The 16,666-nt window shown below is 36.3% G+C and overlaps 1 protein-coding gene across 1 annotated transcript in view; it reads right to left on the bottom strand.

Moving 5' to 3' along the window:
- Hectd2 (HECT domain E3 ubiquitin protein ligase 2) overlaps positions 1-16,666 on the bottom strand; it is a 69,931-nt gene that overhangs the window by 12,734 nt on the left and 40,531 nt on the right. Inside the window, exons 8-15 of the mRNA XM_005352177.2 lie at positions 12,428-12,473; positions 10,424-10,533; positions 8,842-8,990; positions 8,119-8,242; positions 5,645-5,741; positions 2,689-2,796; positions 1,563-1,695; positions 39-127 (exon numbers count right to left, since the gene is read on the bottom strand). Coding sequence (XP_005352234.2) covers positions 39-127; positions 1,563-1,695; positions 2,689-2,796; positions 5,645-5,741; positions 8,119-8,242; positions 8,842-8,990; positions 10,424-10,533; positions 12,428-12,473 — 856 coding nt within the window. The remainder of the gene's footprint in view (positions 1-38; positions 128-1,562; positions 1,696-2,688; positions 2,797-5,644; positions 5,742-8,118; positions 8,243-8,841; positions 8,991-10,423; positions 10,534-12,427; positions 12,474-16,666) is intronic.

The raw sequence follows: 16,666 nt of genomic DNA, 5'->3' as shown, positions 1-16,666 counted from the left end.
GTTCAGTAGCACCTCCTAGTGGACAGTTTAAAGGATACAATTCCAACCAATCGGAATTCAGAATAGTTATCACATTTAAAGCTGCTAAACCAATGGCAGTGTGAATCCTTGTGGTATGTAAACATGCCTGCAAAGAAGAAATACAATTTTTCCACAGACAGAAAGTGATGGTAAAATACACATGATAACTACTGAAAGCAAAGCATTGGAGTAACAGTTGTTACAAACCATCGTTCATGTTAAAAATTTAACAGACTACATTTGCACATCTTAGTAAAATATATGTGGAAGGCATTTTATTTTTCTTTGATATCTTGAGTTGAAGATAAATGGTATAAAATAATCAGATAATTTCATAAGAACAATAGCTTTATAGCTCATGAGAGAAATAAATTTTGAGCATTATCTGCACACTTCAATCTGTCTTTGCCAACCCTGTCTTATATCACCAGATTTTACACATGCACCTATGTTATCTGTAATATATATATATATATATGTGTGTGTGTGTGTGTGTGTGTGTGTATGTGCCCTATAAAATATAAAAATTCTCCTTTGAAGGAAGCATTTAGAAGATGCTAATAATTATGTAGGCAGTTCCTCTAAATAAAATAAAATTTGAAGATTTATGTCCTAAAAACAACTCATGAATTACTATCTTTTTGTCTATTAGTGCTATATACATGTGTGTATACATATTTGTATGTGTGTGGGTGCCATAGGTTAATGTCAGGCATTTTCCTCAATCACATTCCATCTTATTGTGAAACAGAGTCTCCCACTGAATCTGGTTGTCCAGAAAGCTCTAGGGTCCTCCCATCTGTCTCCCAGTGCTGGGATTACAGAAGTGATGTCCTGCTGTACTTGCTTTCACATGGATGCTGGGGATGGAAGCTGAGACCCTCATGCCAGCACAGCCAGCACTTCACTGACTAAACCATCTCCCCAGAAAACACTGTATTTTAAAATGATTCACTAAGCTTCCTAAACAAGTATAGAAAAAAAATGTAGGCTTGCTTTCAAATTCTGAATGCCCATTATTTCAATGCCATACTTTCATGCATTTGGTTTATTTAAGAGATGTATGGTTATCTCCATATAAATTCTTCATTTATAGTTGATGAAAATATCAGGGTTGCTACTGAACTCTAACAAGCCTGGAGATACTGTGGGACCCTGTAAAGATCTGTCACTTGTATTGTTTTAATAAAAAACGGATTGGCCAGTAGCCAGGCAGGAAGTATAGGTGGGGCAACCAGAATAGGAGAATCCTGGGAAGATGAAAGACTCTGTCTGCAGTCGTCACCCAGAACCAGAGGAAGCAAGGTGAGAATGCCTCACTGATAAAAGGTACCAAGCCATGTGGCTAACACAAACAAAAATTATCGGTTAATATAAGATATAAGAGTTAATTAGTAAGAATCCTGAGCTAATAGGCCAATCAGTTTATAATTAATGTAGGCCACTGTGTGTTTCCTTGGGATTGAATGGCTACAAGATTGGGTGGGACAGAAACTTCTGTCAACATTGAGAGACACTGGTCACAAATATTACACACTCACCATAATCAGGATGGAAAATCTGGCGAATTAGAAGAAGGAACCATTCTTTAGTCAAGCCACCCATATCCAATCCAGCTTCACCTACAAATGTAACTTTCAACTTCTTCTTCAAGTCTGCTCTTTTCCGAGTTAACTATTTGAAGACGTTATATAGTAAGGGAGAACAAAGAGCAATGAAAAGGTATTCATTTGTTTTTAATTTTGGGAACAATATTAGGCAGACTTTATCTTATTTTTACTTCCATAAACATCCATCTATTTATCCATCCATCTACCCATCCATCAACGTTGCCAGACACAATAAGCTAGGTATTATTATATTTGTTTTATAGATTAGAAAAATAGCAATCAGATGCCTTAATAAAGGTTACAGTCAGCCGGGCGATGGTGGCGCACGCCTTTAATCCCAGCACTCAGGAGGCAGAGGCAGGTGGATCTCTGTGAGTTCGAGACCAGCCTGGTCTACAGAGCTAGTGCCAGGACAGGCTCCAAAGCCACGGAGAAACCCTGTCTCGAAAAACCAAAGAAAAAAAAATAAAAAAATAAAGGTTACAGTCCCCAAGAATCACAGTGTATCAAAATTTTTAAATTAGTAGATGATAATATAAAATAATTTTTCATGTCCCCTTTCTCTTTCAACACTAAATTAAGAACATGGCATGGATATAACAGCCATATTCTCTTAACTACATGATGTCTGGCTGCATTATGCACATGCAGGATGCTCTGCAATATATATACACGGGTCAATGTTTGTGTGAATCTAAATATCCATCCCTATAGGTCAGACCTGTAAGTTTATAGATGAGCAATCTGAGGTCTGGAGAATTTAAAATGACTTGTTACACACATAATCAGAAAGAGAGACTAGTGGGTCTAGAATCCAGGTAGCATACTAAGAAACATGAATTATGCATTTAAGTATTCTACATCAACTCCTCTAAGGAATTAATCAACCATCAATAAACATTAAGATGAAATAAAGCTTATTTATAGAAAATTTATCTTAACTATCAAAATTTTTGGAAGCACATACACTGGCACATAAAAATAATAAATAAAATTTTAATAATAAGTCAAATGATTGAATTTATTTTAATCAATACCATTTTGGAATGAATTATACCTCATCAAGTGAGTCGCTAACCAGATGTGTCCGCCTTACTTTCATATTTAGGAATAACATATTCATGTCAGGTCTTTGTCTTCGAGATACTTTATCCACCAGACTTTGCTAATTAAATAAGAAAGCAAACATTTTCACTTTACTTAAATTATAATTTCATTTAAAACACAGTCAAAATAGCTTAATTCTTGTTTATGCTATCTCTCATGTAAATAATCTCATAAATCAATTGCATACATTTTAACTTGTAAAACATTATTACTTTATTTTGGAAAAATGATAGCCAGTGGGTATCAAAATCTTACTCAACTTTTATAGTGAGAAGGCTGCACTGCAATTTCAACAGGCCTCAGACCTTTAAAAGCAAAGTCTGCTGTGTAATAAAAGGGGGACATTTAGCCGGATGGTGGCAGCACACGCCTTTAATCGCAGCACTCATGGAGGCAGATCAGGGAGATCTCTGTGAGTCTGAGGCCAGCCTGGTCTACAAAGTGCGTTTCATGACAGCCAGGTCTACACAGAGAAACCCTGTCTTGAACCCCACCCCCCAAAAGTTGGGGGAGCGTTTAACCAATTCAGGTATTTTTAACAGTAAACTCAGGCTTAATCTATTTTAGATAGTGAATTTACTCTAAAAGAATAGTCTCCTTCTAGAAGGTAAAAAATTAACATACCTATGGTATCAGGGACTTAGCAATGATCAAACTTTTTACTATAATAGTTCTACTTTTTGGGAATTTTGAAGATTAGAAAAACATTTTATTCCAGAAGATATTTATAAAAATATTATCCATAAAAACAAAGCTTTAGAACTACCCTAAGCAGATCTAGTTAGTAGAATATAATGCAGCTACTAAAAATGAGTAGGAAAACTATGTAAACAGTTTGAATCAAAATTATGCATAGCACACTGCTTTATCTCTGTTGTTTTTAAAGACTCCCCAAAGAAAATTTACCAAAATGTAAACAACAAAAATAATGGGTGATACAGATATGACAGATTTGAAAAATTCATTTTTCATGTTTCTTCAAAATATTAGCACTGAGTATATAAAAACCAACATATTAAAATATATAAGAAATATATAAATATCATTTATTATACAAAATCAACATGCTTGTATATTTACTTATGTAGACAATGATTACTGGACTGTTTAATTGTCTTTGGTGATGATGAAGATGAATTCTTTACAGATAAGGATGAATGTTTCAGATATCTAAAGTATAGTAATTTGCATTCCCCAAATCTATAGAATTTGAGACTTCCTCCAGGCCTCCAAAATCCAATGTTAAGATTTAGTAGCTTTTTGCTTTTCTGGGCCCTGTCTTACCAAGGGAGTCTGTGTTCCTGGACAGTGTCTGTCTAACAGATATTTTGTCTTACCCTTCTTTTGTTGTCTTCTCTTTCTGTTCTTGCCCCTAAGCAGCTGCCACATGTTGGCACTAACTACACTTACCCCAATGCTCATGGGGGCAAGCTCGGCAGTTCTTCCCATTGGAAATGCCTATCTGCCATGACGATGCTCCAAATCAAAGAGGCAGAGGAAGGTAGGGCTTTTGACAGTCTTAAAGAACTTATTTACTGTTGCAGTTTCAGACAATAGTATCAGCTGTGTCAGAAGAGTCCCCAGGCATTTACTTGAGTGGACAACAGGAAGAACCTGTGAGAACTAGCAATCCCTCTTGAGTCTCTAGTCTCTAGTCCTCCCGTGTTCTGTGAAAACGGACCTGCTGCTCTCCTCTCCAGCAGGAAATGCAGCACAGAAAGACCCTCATCCCTAAACATGAGTGGCAGGGAATTGTTAGGAGGAATTTTGATGAACCAGCCACCTCTATTTACTTAAACTATAATAACCATAAAGCCAAAGTTAAAAAAAAAACTTAAGAAAAAGACACATTACACAGAAATGCAACTAAGCCAAAATATCTAGATGATTAGCTTGAGCCAGTATCTGGTGCTGAATACACCAAATTAAACTCATTCTCCAGGGGCAGTGTGGCTTTGGAATTCTCTTTGGAGCCATAGGCAATACAATTTCTTCTAATATTCTCGTACTCAATGCAAGCTGATTTTTGAAGCTTATCAGGCACCAAAACCTTTGTCTTTGTCTGTGACAGAAAAAATAATCAGGGAACTAAGTTGCTGAATAAATTATTCTTATTTTTATATTTTAAAAAAATAATAATTTATACTTTGTTTTTATACTTTTGAACAAAACATGGAAATCATTTCTTCCTATTCCGTGTTTTTCTTTCTACTTTAAGAAGACTACAACCAAGCTTCTCTTTCGTTTTGAAAGTGCATACATACACTCTTGTTGCACGGCAGGAGCTTGAGATGCACAGGTGTGAGGGTGAGCAGGATGGCTCTTCCTGCGCTACACTGAACACAGTGGTAGGCAGTAATGAGGCCCAGGGGTAAACTTCCTTTTGTTCTACAATTTTCCAAAAGTCTGTCCTATTTTCTGTGTGTTTCCCATGTACTGAGAAACAATTTTTTAAAAAACTTTCCCTTTCTTTGTGCATATTTCTTAGTCCTTTAGACATATACTTAAAGTTCTAACATCTAATGTCTTGGTTGTTTCTGGTTTTCATGAACTCCAGAGAATGTTATAGTGTGAGTGATTTGTGTTAAGGCCCTCCTGGTCACACCATGGTTTCCAGTGATATTTCTCTAGCTACCTGGAATAGGAGCTCTACACAAAATGAATTCAAAAAACCTCCTCAAATCTGGGTCTATCAGAAACACTTCTGCTGTATTTATAATGTAACGGAAGCTGGCTAGATGAGGGTGTTCCCTCTCCCATATTGTGACAAGGTTACCTTGTGGGGGTAATAACATAAATTATATTTTTAACAATTCCTGATTACACTAAAACAATCACAAGACATTTAACTTATTATTTACGGTATTGATTACAGTCAGCACAAATAGGTTTCATAACTGGCTTACCCTTGCGATGCTTATCATCTGTTGTTCTGAGTCTCTCTGAATAATGATTTTTTTTGCAGTTATAGAAATAACGAATGGGTACTGACAGAAGGAAAACCTGCTCAACAAGCGAAAACAGAAAAAGCAAAATGGTGCATTTTTAGCAAAATTACACTAAGGGAACCTAAGGTACCTTGCAATATAAAACATTACTTTTGTGTGGTGTTTTACCATTTACAAAAAAAATTTATGTGCATGATTTTATATCCAAAAACCTATGAAAAATGTATCATTCCTGAAAGTGCAGTGCCTTAATTCCCTATAGGAAGCCACAGCTAACTTTCTAAATATGTGCTAGTCACTTACATCATTCACACAAATCGTTTCCATTTGTAAAGCCACCTATATTATCTGTGAAAAACATGGCCAACAGCAGGATAAAGTGCCAAAAGTGTTGATGGTGGAGAAATAGGACAGAATATTTACATGTTAAAATGAATATAAAATTCAATATTCAAGGACTATTTCTGATGTGTGAAAATCAGAAATGAGAAAATACAGCAATAATAGCATACAAAAAGGAGTCATAATTTAAGAGTAATAGAATAAAGTTAGAAAAATGTTAGTAAGTACTATATTTAATGGTATAAAAACATGAAATGCATGAACTTATAAAGATATAAATTGTTATCAAAGAGTATGGAAATAACTTGGCTCCCAGGTCAGAGTTAAGTCTTATACTATATATGCAAGCCACAAACCACACAGCCATAAATGCATGTGGAAAGAATGAATATGGCGGCAGTGATAGTTTGGGAGGTAGACTGCCATCAGAAGGGGCTGCAGTGTGTGCTGGGGTAGAGCTCAGCGGTAGAAGTGCAACGAAACCCTCGATGTTAGCTGTTCTCCATCTAAACACAGTAGGTGGTGTATCTGCAGCCACTGGTTGCAAAGAAGACATGAGAAAGAAGGGACAGCCCTATGTACTGAACATCAGACAGCTTTGACTCTGACTCCAAACTGATAACAAACCCAACTTGTTCAGTACTAGTAATAATAGTAGTAACTGAATGACTAATGCTAACTGAAAGTTTGGAAATAAAAGAAAATGCAATGAACTTAAAAAGGATATATGTTGGTTTCATTATATACTTTAAAACAGTGCTTCTCAACCTTTGTCATTTTTGTACATGAAAAGAAAATACTATGTACATGAAGTACCCAGATAAACAGCCCACGGTCAGTAGTGACTTGCTGAGGTCCAGAGCCCATTCTAGATCCCAGCTGACTGCCAATGGCAGCCGGGATCACCTGGAACACCTGTGGAGCACTCTGCTGGCATGCTGCCCTACGACTGGAAGGAACTCTGTATTAGAAGTTGTCAAGGAAACAGTGCAACTCTTAGTTGTTTTATGGCCACAATTATGTTAAAATAGGAAGAAAAGTATCTTGGGAAGAGAAACTCTACCAAGAAAATATTCCACAGTTTGATTATAGTCTTTAGAAAAAATCATTTCCAGTTTTGATAGCTCATATGTGCACTGAGATTTGATCAGAGGGCCATTATAAACTTTAGGTCAATTCTCGTAGAATTCCTGGAAAGCTGAATCAATTCAGGTGTATATCTGAATCAATTCAGGTGTATATCTGGAAAGCTGAATCAATTCAGGTGTATATCTGAAAAGCTGAATCAATTCAGGTGTATATCTGGACCAATTCAGGTGTATATCTGGGTTGTTTATAACTATATCTCTTCATCTTCTTAAGGAAAGTCTCCTGTATATTTCACATTTGGGAAATAAATTACATTTGAGATAGGATTGATAATTTAATCCAAATATGGATAAAAAGTATAGAGTATTCAAGAATTTTGCCAAACATTTTGAAAACCTGTTGCATTAAACTGTGAAGCTCCTTTCTCTTCCTTTCTATTACTTCTATAAGTAATTCATAATCACTGTTTGGGTGCAGACTGAGGGAGAAGGAGCGAATGTGTATCAGGTGACCATATGTGTGTGATAATGAATTAGATTAAGCACTGGTACACTATGGCCTCCAAGACCAGATGGCTTATCACCAGTTTTTGTAAAGTCATCTAGAACATTCATAGCCATTCATTTACATATTATCTAGGACTGTTTCATGCTAAAATAGAAACATGTATTGTTTGCAGAACCAAAAATATTTATCTTCTGATACTTTAGAGAAAAAATATGTAGGATGCCCTTGTGCATAGAATACTAAGTTCCAAGAGACCGTGTACCTAGGGAAGACCCCTCCTGTTCTTAAGAAGACATTATTAACCAAAATAAAACTATATTAACATGTGTATAAACTCAAAATGTACCAAAAGTAAAACCTTTTGATAGACACAATGATATTTTAAAGATATGTATATGTTTATATGTACAGGAATTGTATTATTTATAATATAAACTTAAAATCCAGTTTTTTTAAAATAACATTTTGTTAGAGAGATGAGCTGTAGACCATACCTGTGAGAATTTCCAAAGCTCTGCCAAGTATGATACTCTTCCATGAGATCAATGTGATCCAAGGTAGAATTATAGAAATCCGTGTAAGGAATAAGGGGAGGATGAACCAAATTGTTGGCAGTATCTGTGAAGATAAATTCTCATGTAGAGCTCTTTTCCAACATGTAGCGATCCATTCTAATAATAAACACATTATTTAGCATCTATTGGCTAGCTTTAACTTAAATGCCCATTTTGCAGCTCTAACTTAAACTCCTGTTTTGCAGTTCCAACAACAACAACAAAGCCATTTTTAACACTGTGGTCAAAATGCAGCTATTTCTTACTTTAAAAAGAAGTGTAATGAGGATCATAAAATGTTTAGAGTGCAGATGGCCACCTAAGCACCATTTCTCCACCAGTGTTGTCTCTTGTAGGATTCCTCCGTAATTAGTGGGAGTTCATGTTTTCTCAGGAATTAGTACTTAGTGGATCATCTGTACTTAAGACCATAATATAAAACACTGGAGAAACAAAGCTTTTCCCAGCTTTATAAATTTTTTAATTTTAAAAATTTAAATTAAAAATTATATAATGTAAAATTTATAAACAAAACAGGAAATAATTTTTTCCTCAAAATAATGGTTTACAAGTTAAAGCTGCCTCCCTAGCACTCAGAGATACTCAAGGTATACCCTGCTATTTCTCCTGAGACTAGTGAGGGCGAGACCAGCTGACACCTACTGAGCAAAGCCAGCACTTTAGAGGCTGATGGGATCCACCAGGAACACTTTGTCAGAGGTGGGAACTCTTCTGGCTTCGCGGGAAACAGACGCAGGGAAACAAACTGTAGTAACCGCTCTACCAGCTGTTTGAATTTCTTCTGGGATAATCTGGCAAAGATTTTGAAATAATTCCAATCAAAATTTTCATTTCTTATTTTCTCAAAATATTTTTTCTAGAGACCAAACTACATCCTATGCACACAGATTATAGACTATTCATTCTCTCAAATTATATTTATTAAGTTGACAACATTTCAAAAGATATGAAACCCTATCATGGATACTGCTTCTCAAGTAAGAAATAAACACCCAAATTACTGTAGTGTCATTAATGTAATTTTAAGCTTTCAGTAGTCAGTTTTATGATTCACAGATCCTGCACTTGAAGGCTAACCTGTATGCTAACATTTATCCCTTACACCACAGGTCAGCACTTGTGCTTGCATGGTTGTTTGTGGACATAAATCAATGGTGAGAATGTGGAGGTGTCTGGCATGCACGAATGAGGGCCAGCATCTCATACTGGAACCCAGTGTCCTTTCTACAGTCTAATAACATGTTTTTCATCTTTTTGTGATTTTTTTTGCATGGCAGTATATACCTGTAACCCCTATAATTGGGAGGCTGAGACAGGGGGATTGTGAATTAGCAGTCCATTGGGATACATGGTAAGCTCTAGGTCATCCTGAGGTACAGAGTGAGAGTCTGTCTCAAAAACCAAAAGCAAAAACCCAAATCCCACAATGTAATAATTAAGTGCTGGCTAGTTCCAATGAACAAGAAGGATGTGGTGTGTTGTATAAAGAAATGTATGTATTATAGTCATACTGGCATGGTTCATAGTGCAACCATCATGACCTCAATTTAACCAATCAACTTACATGGAATGAAGTCAAGTATTAGCACTCAAAAAGTGGATGCTTGGTGAGCAGACAGGACTGTACAGAGGCCCTGAGCAGGCTGGTGGTGGTGTCTGCAGGTTCATCTGATGGTGACCTTGCAAACACCGCTAGTGTGAATAATGACAACTGACTGCACTGAGCTCTCATTTGGAAATATTCTGCCCTTTTGGTTTCTATCCACCACAGAGAAAAGTCTGTTAATGTAAATACACTTCTGAGGGGAAGAAGTAATGTGCTTTTGCAATCTTGTATTTTTCATAAGGCAAAGAGAAAGCATCACATAAATAATAAGATGTGTTTATAAACAGAGAAGAAATAAAAAGATACCCAATGAAACAATGGGTGAACAAATCAGTTGAGCTGTATAAAAAAAACAGAAACGTGCCATGGAAAAATTGCAAATGATAGATATTTACAACAATTTTCACAAAAACATTAGTACTTAGATTAAAAATAGATTTTTATGTATTACTAAATCATATATTTCATAACTGGCTTTTGAAACATTTTAAAACATCATTCCTAAAAATCTTCAAAACATTCAAATATGGTAAAGGTTTACAGTAGCTTATCACAAAATTAGTAATATCACATTGAAAACTGAGAGACTGAAACGTCTTAGTATTGCAGAAGGTTTACTTTTTCAGCCAGTGAACTAGGAAATGGTGGTCAGCTTCCACTAGGGCAGCTATCTGTCGTAGCAAATGAGCATAGATGACGTATGTAGATGTGATATTAAATTGAGGATTCTGAAAAAGATATGAAAGATAACTGTGTTAAATTGTGTTAACAAGGAAAGTCATAAAGCTTAATGAGTTTTAAGTGGCAAATCCAGGAAGCTACATTTGAGTTTCTGCAGTTCTTTAAAAACAAGTGATTTGTCATTTCTTTTAGCAAGACTGGTTCTGCTGCAGTATAACGCACAGGCAAATCGGGGTCTGAGGGTCGATCCTACCACATTAGCTGTGCGCCATTAGGCGCGGTTTTAAAACTTTAATTCTTAATTTCCTCAGTTTGAAAGATGGAAATATTATCTACCTCAAGAGTTGTTTTGAGATTTAAAAAAGAAAACATAAGCGCTTAGGTTTATCTTTCATAAATACTGGTAATCACTATTGTCCAATTAAATAACAACAAAATAATATGGGTTTTCTGGGTTTAAAAAGGAACACCATGTAATGCTAGCTGTGAAGCTTCTGCACTGGGAAATGATTGGCTGCTCATGTCACAAAGAACAAGCGTGTCCTCTGACAACTTTTCGGTGTTAAAGGACTGCAAGAGTTTTCACAACAAAGCAGGGCCCATGTTCTCTTTCAAAAAGCTGATGCTTTATTACAGTGTACATTTCAGAAATGTCTGTAAAAGTAACTATTATTAAAATCAGGTGCTGACTGGGGAGATGGCCAGGTGGTTTAGAATGCCTGTTGCCCTTCCAGAGGATCTGAGTTTGGTTTCAGAACCCAGAACTGTGTACAATGCTAGTTCCAGGGCATGTGACTAGCCTTCATGGGCACTCAAAACATGAAGCATGTACACACACACAAATAAAATGTAAAAATAAATCCTTAAAAATTGATCCAATTGTGATAATGATAAAAGAACACTATTTTTCAAAACTGATGAACAGGAGTGAAATTGGCACTGATCGTACTCCAGCCACAGCTCTGGGAAAGGGTGATGTGTGAGCAGAGCTGACCGCTAACACACTCCTCTAAGACAGCTGAGCTTCACAGTGTTGTTTTGTAGCTTTTCTCTCTGCATGTTTTCTTTTCTTCTAGTTTTGATGCTTTTCTCATTTATTTCCTTTATCTTTCTTGGTCATTCTCCCTTCCCTTTTTTTGTTTTTTGGTTTTTCTTTTGTTTCCCATGTTTCTTTTATTGAATATGATACTGGTAATATCATAATACTGAATTAAATGCTTAATATATTTTTTTTTTTTTTTGGTTTTTCGAGACAGGGTTTCTCTGTGGCTTTGGAGCCTGGCCTGGAACTAGCTCTGTAGACCAAGCTGGTCTCGAACTCACAGAGATCCACCTGCCTCTGCCTCCCGAGTGCTGGGATTAAAGGCGTGCGCCACCACCGCCTGGCTAATATTTTTTACTTTTAAGTGAATTAATATACCTGGACAACTTGGTAAATTTATAAAGAATGATGCAAATGTGTTAAATAATATAGATTTTTCAAAAATAATTAAAAATAAAAATTTGCTTTGTATATTTTTGAATCTGTATCTCTCTCATGAGGAAGCAAGTATCATTTTGCCTTAGAACAAATAGTAACAACTTTGATGTTTCTATCAGAATTCTAATGAACATTAGTGAACAATATGGACAACTTAGAAACCGGGCACATGGGGAAGTTCTTTAGCCTGTTCCAGTTAGTACAAAGGAAAGAGTATGAATGAGGAAGTGGGAAGAACATCCATTCTGTTTGTTCCTGGACACCATGGAAAGTGGGCAAGACCTCACTAATAACTTAAGTCCTCACCTAATTTAGCTTCTCAGTGTTTGTTACAATGTTAGTCTTTGGGTTGCAAGTAACTATTATTCTGATGAATATTAATACGATTGACAAGTAATAGTTATCTGCTATCATTTAATTTGTACATGCATACTGACATGAATTTAACAATTCTCACTTACCTGTAACAATATAAAATATGCTCTAAGATCATCTTTTGTTCGAGGGCTGAAAAAAGAACATGCATGACTGATTACAAATGACCATTGAATTTCAAAGTATCTAACAAAGACATGACCATTACATGTTTTTCCAAGAACTGAGAAGCCAAAATGAATTTAAATTCATAGGCATTATTCTTATTGAGAGAGTAACACATCTCTAGTATCCTGGGAAATAGGTTAGTTCTGAGTACCCCTAAAACCCAAATTCCTCAGAGAGCTATAGCATTTTAAGGTAAAAGACTAACTAGGGAAATAGTTAAAAGTTGAATAAATAATCAGCAATTTAAAATATATTTTGTTTAACACAGATTATTTTTACTTAATATTTATCTATACATCAAAGGAAGAAAATGTGCTTCTGCTTACAGGCCATTCCTGAAGTGACAGAAATGTCAAGAAACTGCAATAAGCAGTCCCTGAATTTTCAAACACAGCTAAAGCATAGGAAAAAGATCCTACAACTGTCAGCATGAAGATGACAGGATTCTTTAAAGAGGAAATTACTAAATCCCTAAAAGAAATCCAGGAAAATACAAACAGTGTGAGGAAATGAATAAATCTCTTAAAGAAATCTATGAAGGGCTGGAGAGATGGCTCAGTGGTTAAGAGCACTGGCTGCTCTTCCAGAGGTCCTGAGTTCAATTCCCAGCAACCACATGGTGGCTCACAACCATCTGTAATGAGATCTGGTACTCTCTTCTGACCTGCAGGCATGCATGGAAGGAAAACTGTATACATAATAAATAAATCTTTAAAAAAAGAAGAAAACATTTTTAAAAAATCTATGAAAAAAACAGTGGCAGGAAATGAGTAAAATTATTAAATATCTGAAATGGAAGTAGAATCAATAAAGAATACCCAAACTGAGGGAATTCTGGAAGTAAAACTTTTAAGAATTTGAATAGAAACTATAGAGCCAAGCTTTGCCAACAGAATATAAGAGATAGAAGAAAGAATTTCAGGTGTTGAAGATACAATAGAAAAAAATGAAAACATCAGTTAAAGAGTTGAATCAAAAAAAACCCAAAAACAAACAAACAAACAAAAATCCTGACAAAAACATCCAGGAAAGCTGGGACACTATGAAAGACAAAGCATAAGAATAACAGGAATAAACTGGTCCAGAGACAGCAATCTCCACTGGAACAGGTACAGGGGAGTAAGTGCTCAGTGAGTGAGCCAGAGCCAGAGACTGCTGAGAGTTTGGATGTGAATCTGGGACCTTCAAGGCAATAGACCTAAGCTAGGACACCTATGGGTCTGGGCATGAGTCTAGGACCTCTTGAGTGAATAAGCCTGAGCCAGGTCCTCTGTGGTTCTGGGCACACCTGAGTCTGGGAACTCTGAGGTAGTAGACCTGAGCCAGAAACTTTTGCAGGACCAACTCAAAGCCTGGGACTTCTGCAGGAGGGGATCCAGACCAGGATTTACAGAAACAGGTCAAAGCCGGTAACTTAGGCCAAAGTAGGCCTTAGACAGCAAACTCCAAGGGAGCAGGGCAAAGCACAGGAGTGCTGAGCTATCTCCAGGAACACAGAGTAACCCATGGGATAACTAAGAACTGTGGCACTGACTGTACCATGAGGAACAACCATCTGAGATTTGGAATCACTGGCACCTAGAAGATTACTCAACAGAATCTCAGACAGCCCCAACCACACCTATTAGAAGAAAACATGAGTAGAAAAGGTAAGAACACATGCAACACCACAAAGAGCAACACAACACCAGTAAAACCTAAAGACCCTACAATAGCAAGACCTAAACAACCAAATATAGATGAAGTAGAAAAAAATTACCTAAAAAATAACTTCAAGAGAATGTTTGATATTCTTTAAGAGGAAATGAGAAATTCCCTTAAAGAAATAGAGGAAAAGACAAACAAAAAATTGGAAGACATCAGCAAATCCCTTAAAGAAAACCAAGAAAAAGAAATCGAACATATGAAAGAAACTATTCAAGACTTGAAAACTGAAACAGAGACAATAAAGAAAACACAAGTCGAGTGAATTATAGAAATACAATTCATGAGAAAACGATCAGGAACCACAAACTCAAGCATGAACAGCAGAATACAAGAGATGGAAGAAAGAATCTCAAGCACTGAAGATACAATAGAGGAAATAGACTCATCAGTTAAAGAAAACATTAAATCTAATAAAAGCTTAACCCAAAATATCCAGAAAATATGGGGCACCATGAAAAGGCCAAATCTAAGAATAATAGGTATAGAAGAAGGAAAAGAAGTTCAAATCAAAAGCACAGAAAATATATTTAACAAAACCATAGAAGAAAATTTTCCCAACCTAAAGACAGATATACCTATGAAGATACAAGAAGATTACAGAACACCTAATAGACTGGATCCAAATAAAAAGTTCTCTCACCAAATAATAATCAAAACACTAAACATACAGAGTAAAGAAAGAATATTAAGAGCTGCAAAGGAAAAAGGCCAAGTAACATATAAAGGTAGACCTATCAGAATTACACCTGACTTCTCAGTGGAGACAATGAAAGCCAGAAGATCCTGGTCAAGCGTCATGCCGACATTAAGAGACCACGGATGCCAACCCAGACTACTATACCCAGCAAAACTTTCAATCACCATAGAAGGACAAAACAAGATATTCCACAACAAAACTAGATTTCACCAATACCTAGCCATAAACCCATCCTTACACAAAATACTAGAAGAAAAACCCCAACCCAAGGGAGTTGGCTACACCAACAAAAACACAGACAATTGATAGTCTCATATCAGCAAATCCAAAAGAGGGAAAAACGTACAAATTAACATCACCAACAATGAAAACTAAATTAACAGGAGATAGCAATCACTGGTTATTAATATCCCTTAATGTAAATGGACTCAACTCACCTATAAAAAGGCACAGGCTAACAGATTGGATACAAAAACAGAATCCATCCTTCTTTTTGCATACAAGAAACACATCTCAACCTCAAAGACAGACATCGTCTCAGAGTAAAGGGTTGGGAAAAACTATACCAATCAAATGGACCTATGAAACAAGCAGGTGTAGCTATCCTAATATCTAACAAAATAGACTTCAAGTTAAAATTAATAAAAAGAGACAAAGAAGGTCATTTCATATTAGTCACGGGAAAAATCCATCAAGAGGAAATTTCAGTACTGAACATCTATGCCCTAAATACAAGGGCACCCTCATATATAAAAGAAACACTTCTAACGCTTTTAACATTAAACCCCACACACTAACAGTGGGAAGCTTCAACACTCCACTTTCACCACTGGACAGGTCAGTCAGACAAAAAATGGACAGAGAAATAAGAGAACTAACTGGTACTCTGCAAGCTACCAAAAAAGAAACCTAAACACCAACTCAACCATAAAGCCTTTGTTACAAACCTTGTGGGACTAACCAACTGACGTCAGATTTGACTTAAGGCCCAATCTACCATACCTGACATTGGATTGGCCTTAACCAAGAACCAGACACCAGATAGTTCAGAGACCTAGGGTAAAACCAAATACTACTTGTCTTTTTTTTTTTCTCAATAAAAAAACTCCTGATGATATTCTCATAGGTTGGTGCCTTATTCAGCCATCATCAGAGAAGCTTCTCTTGCAGCGGACAGGAATAATACATAGACACACAATCAGCTACTACACAAAGTGAGAGAGACCTTGAAACACAGCTCTAAACAAGTTGTTTCCATCAAATCCCTCCCCTCAGAATTCAGAGAACACCATGGAAGGGAAGGCAAAAGGAGTGCAGGAGACAAAGGGTAGGGAGGACACCAGGGGGACCAGGTCCTCTAAAACAACTGAGCAAAGCTCATAAGAATTCAGAGACTGAAGGCACAATCACAGAGCCCACATATTTCTGCACCAAGTCCTCTGCATACAAACTGTATCCTTCAGTTCAATGCTTTTATGATGAGTCCTGAATGTGTAGAGGAATGGGTCTCTGATTCTTGTGCCTTCTCTTTTGGCTCTTTTTTATTGGTGTGGCTGGTCCAACTTCAATATGATGGTTATTGTTTTATCATAACATAACTTATTTTGCTATGTTTGGTTGTTTTCTCCTAGAAGTCTGTTATTTTTCTAATGAGGGTCAGAAAGGGAGTGGATCTGGAAGGGAGAGAAGTAGAGAGAAACTGGGAGGAGTAGAGGGAGGGGAAACTGTATTCAGATTAATATATATGGAAAAT

The sequence above is a fragment of the Microtus ochrogaster genome, chromosome 8 (assembly GCF_000317375.1).
Source record: "Microtus ochrogaster isolate Prairie Vole_2 chromosome 8, MicOch1.0, whole genome shotgun sequence".
In the NCBI taxonomy this organism is placed as follows: domain Eukaryota; kingdom Metazoa; phylum Chordata; class Mammalia; order Rodentia; family Cricetidae; genus Microtus; species Microtus ochrogaster.
The sequence above is the reverse complement of the archived record's forward strand: the minus strand, read 5'-3'. Positions and strand labels throughout refer to the sequence as shown.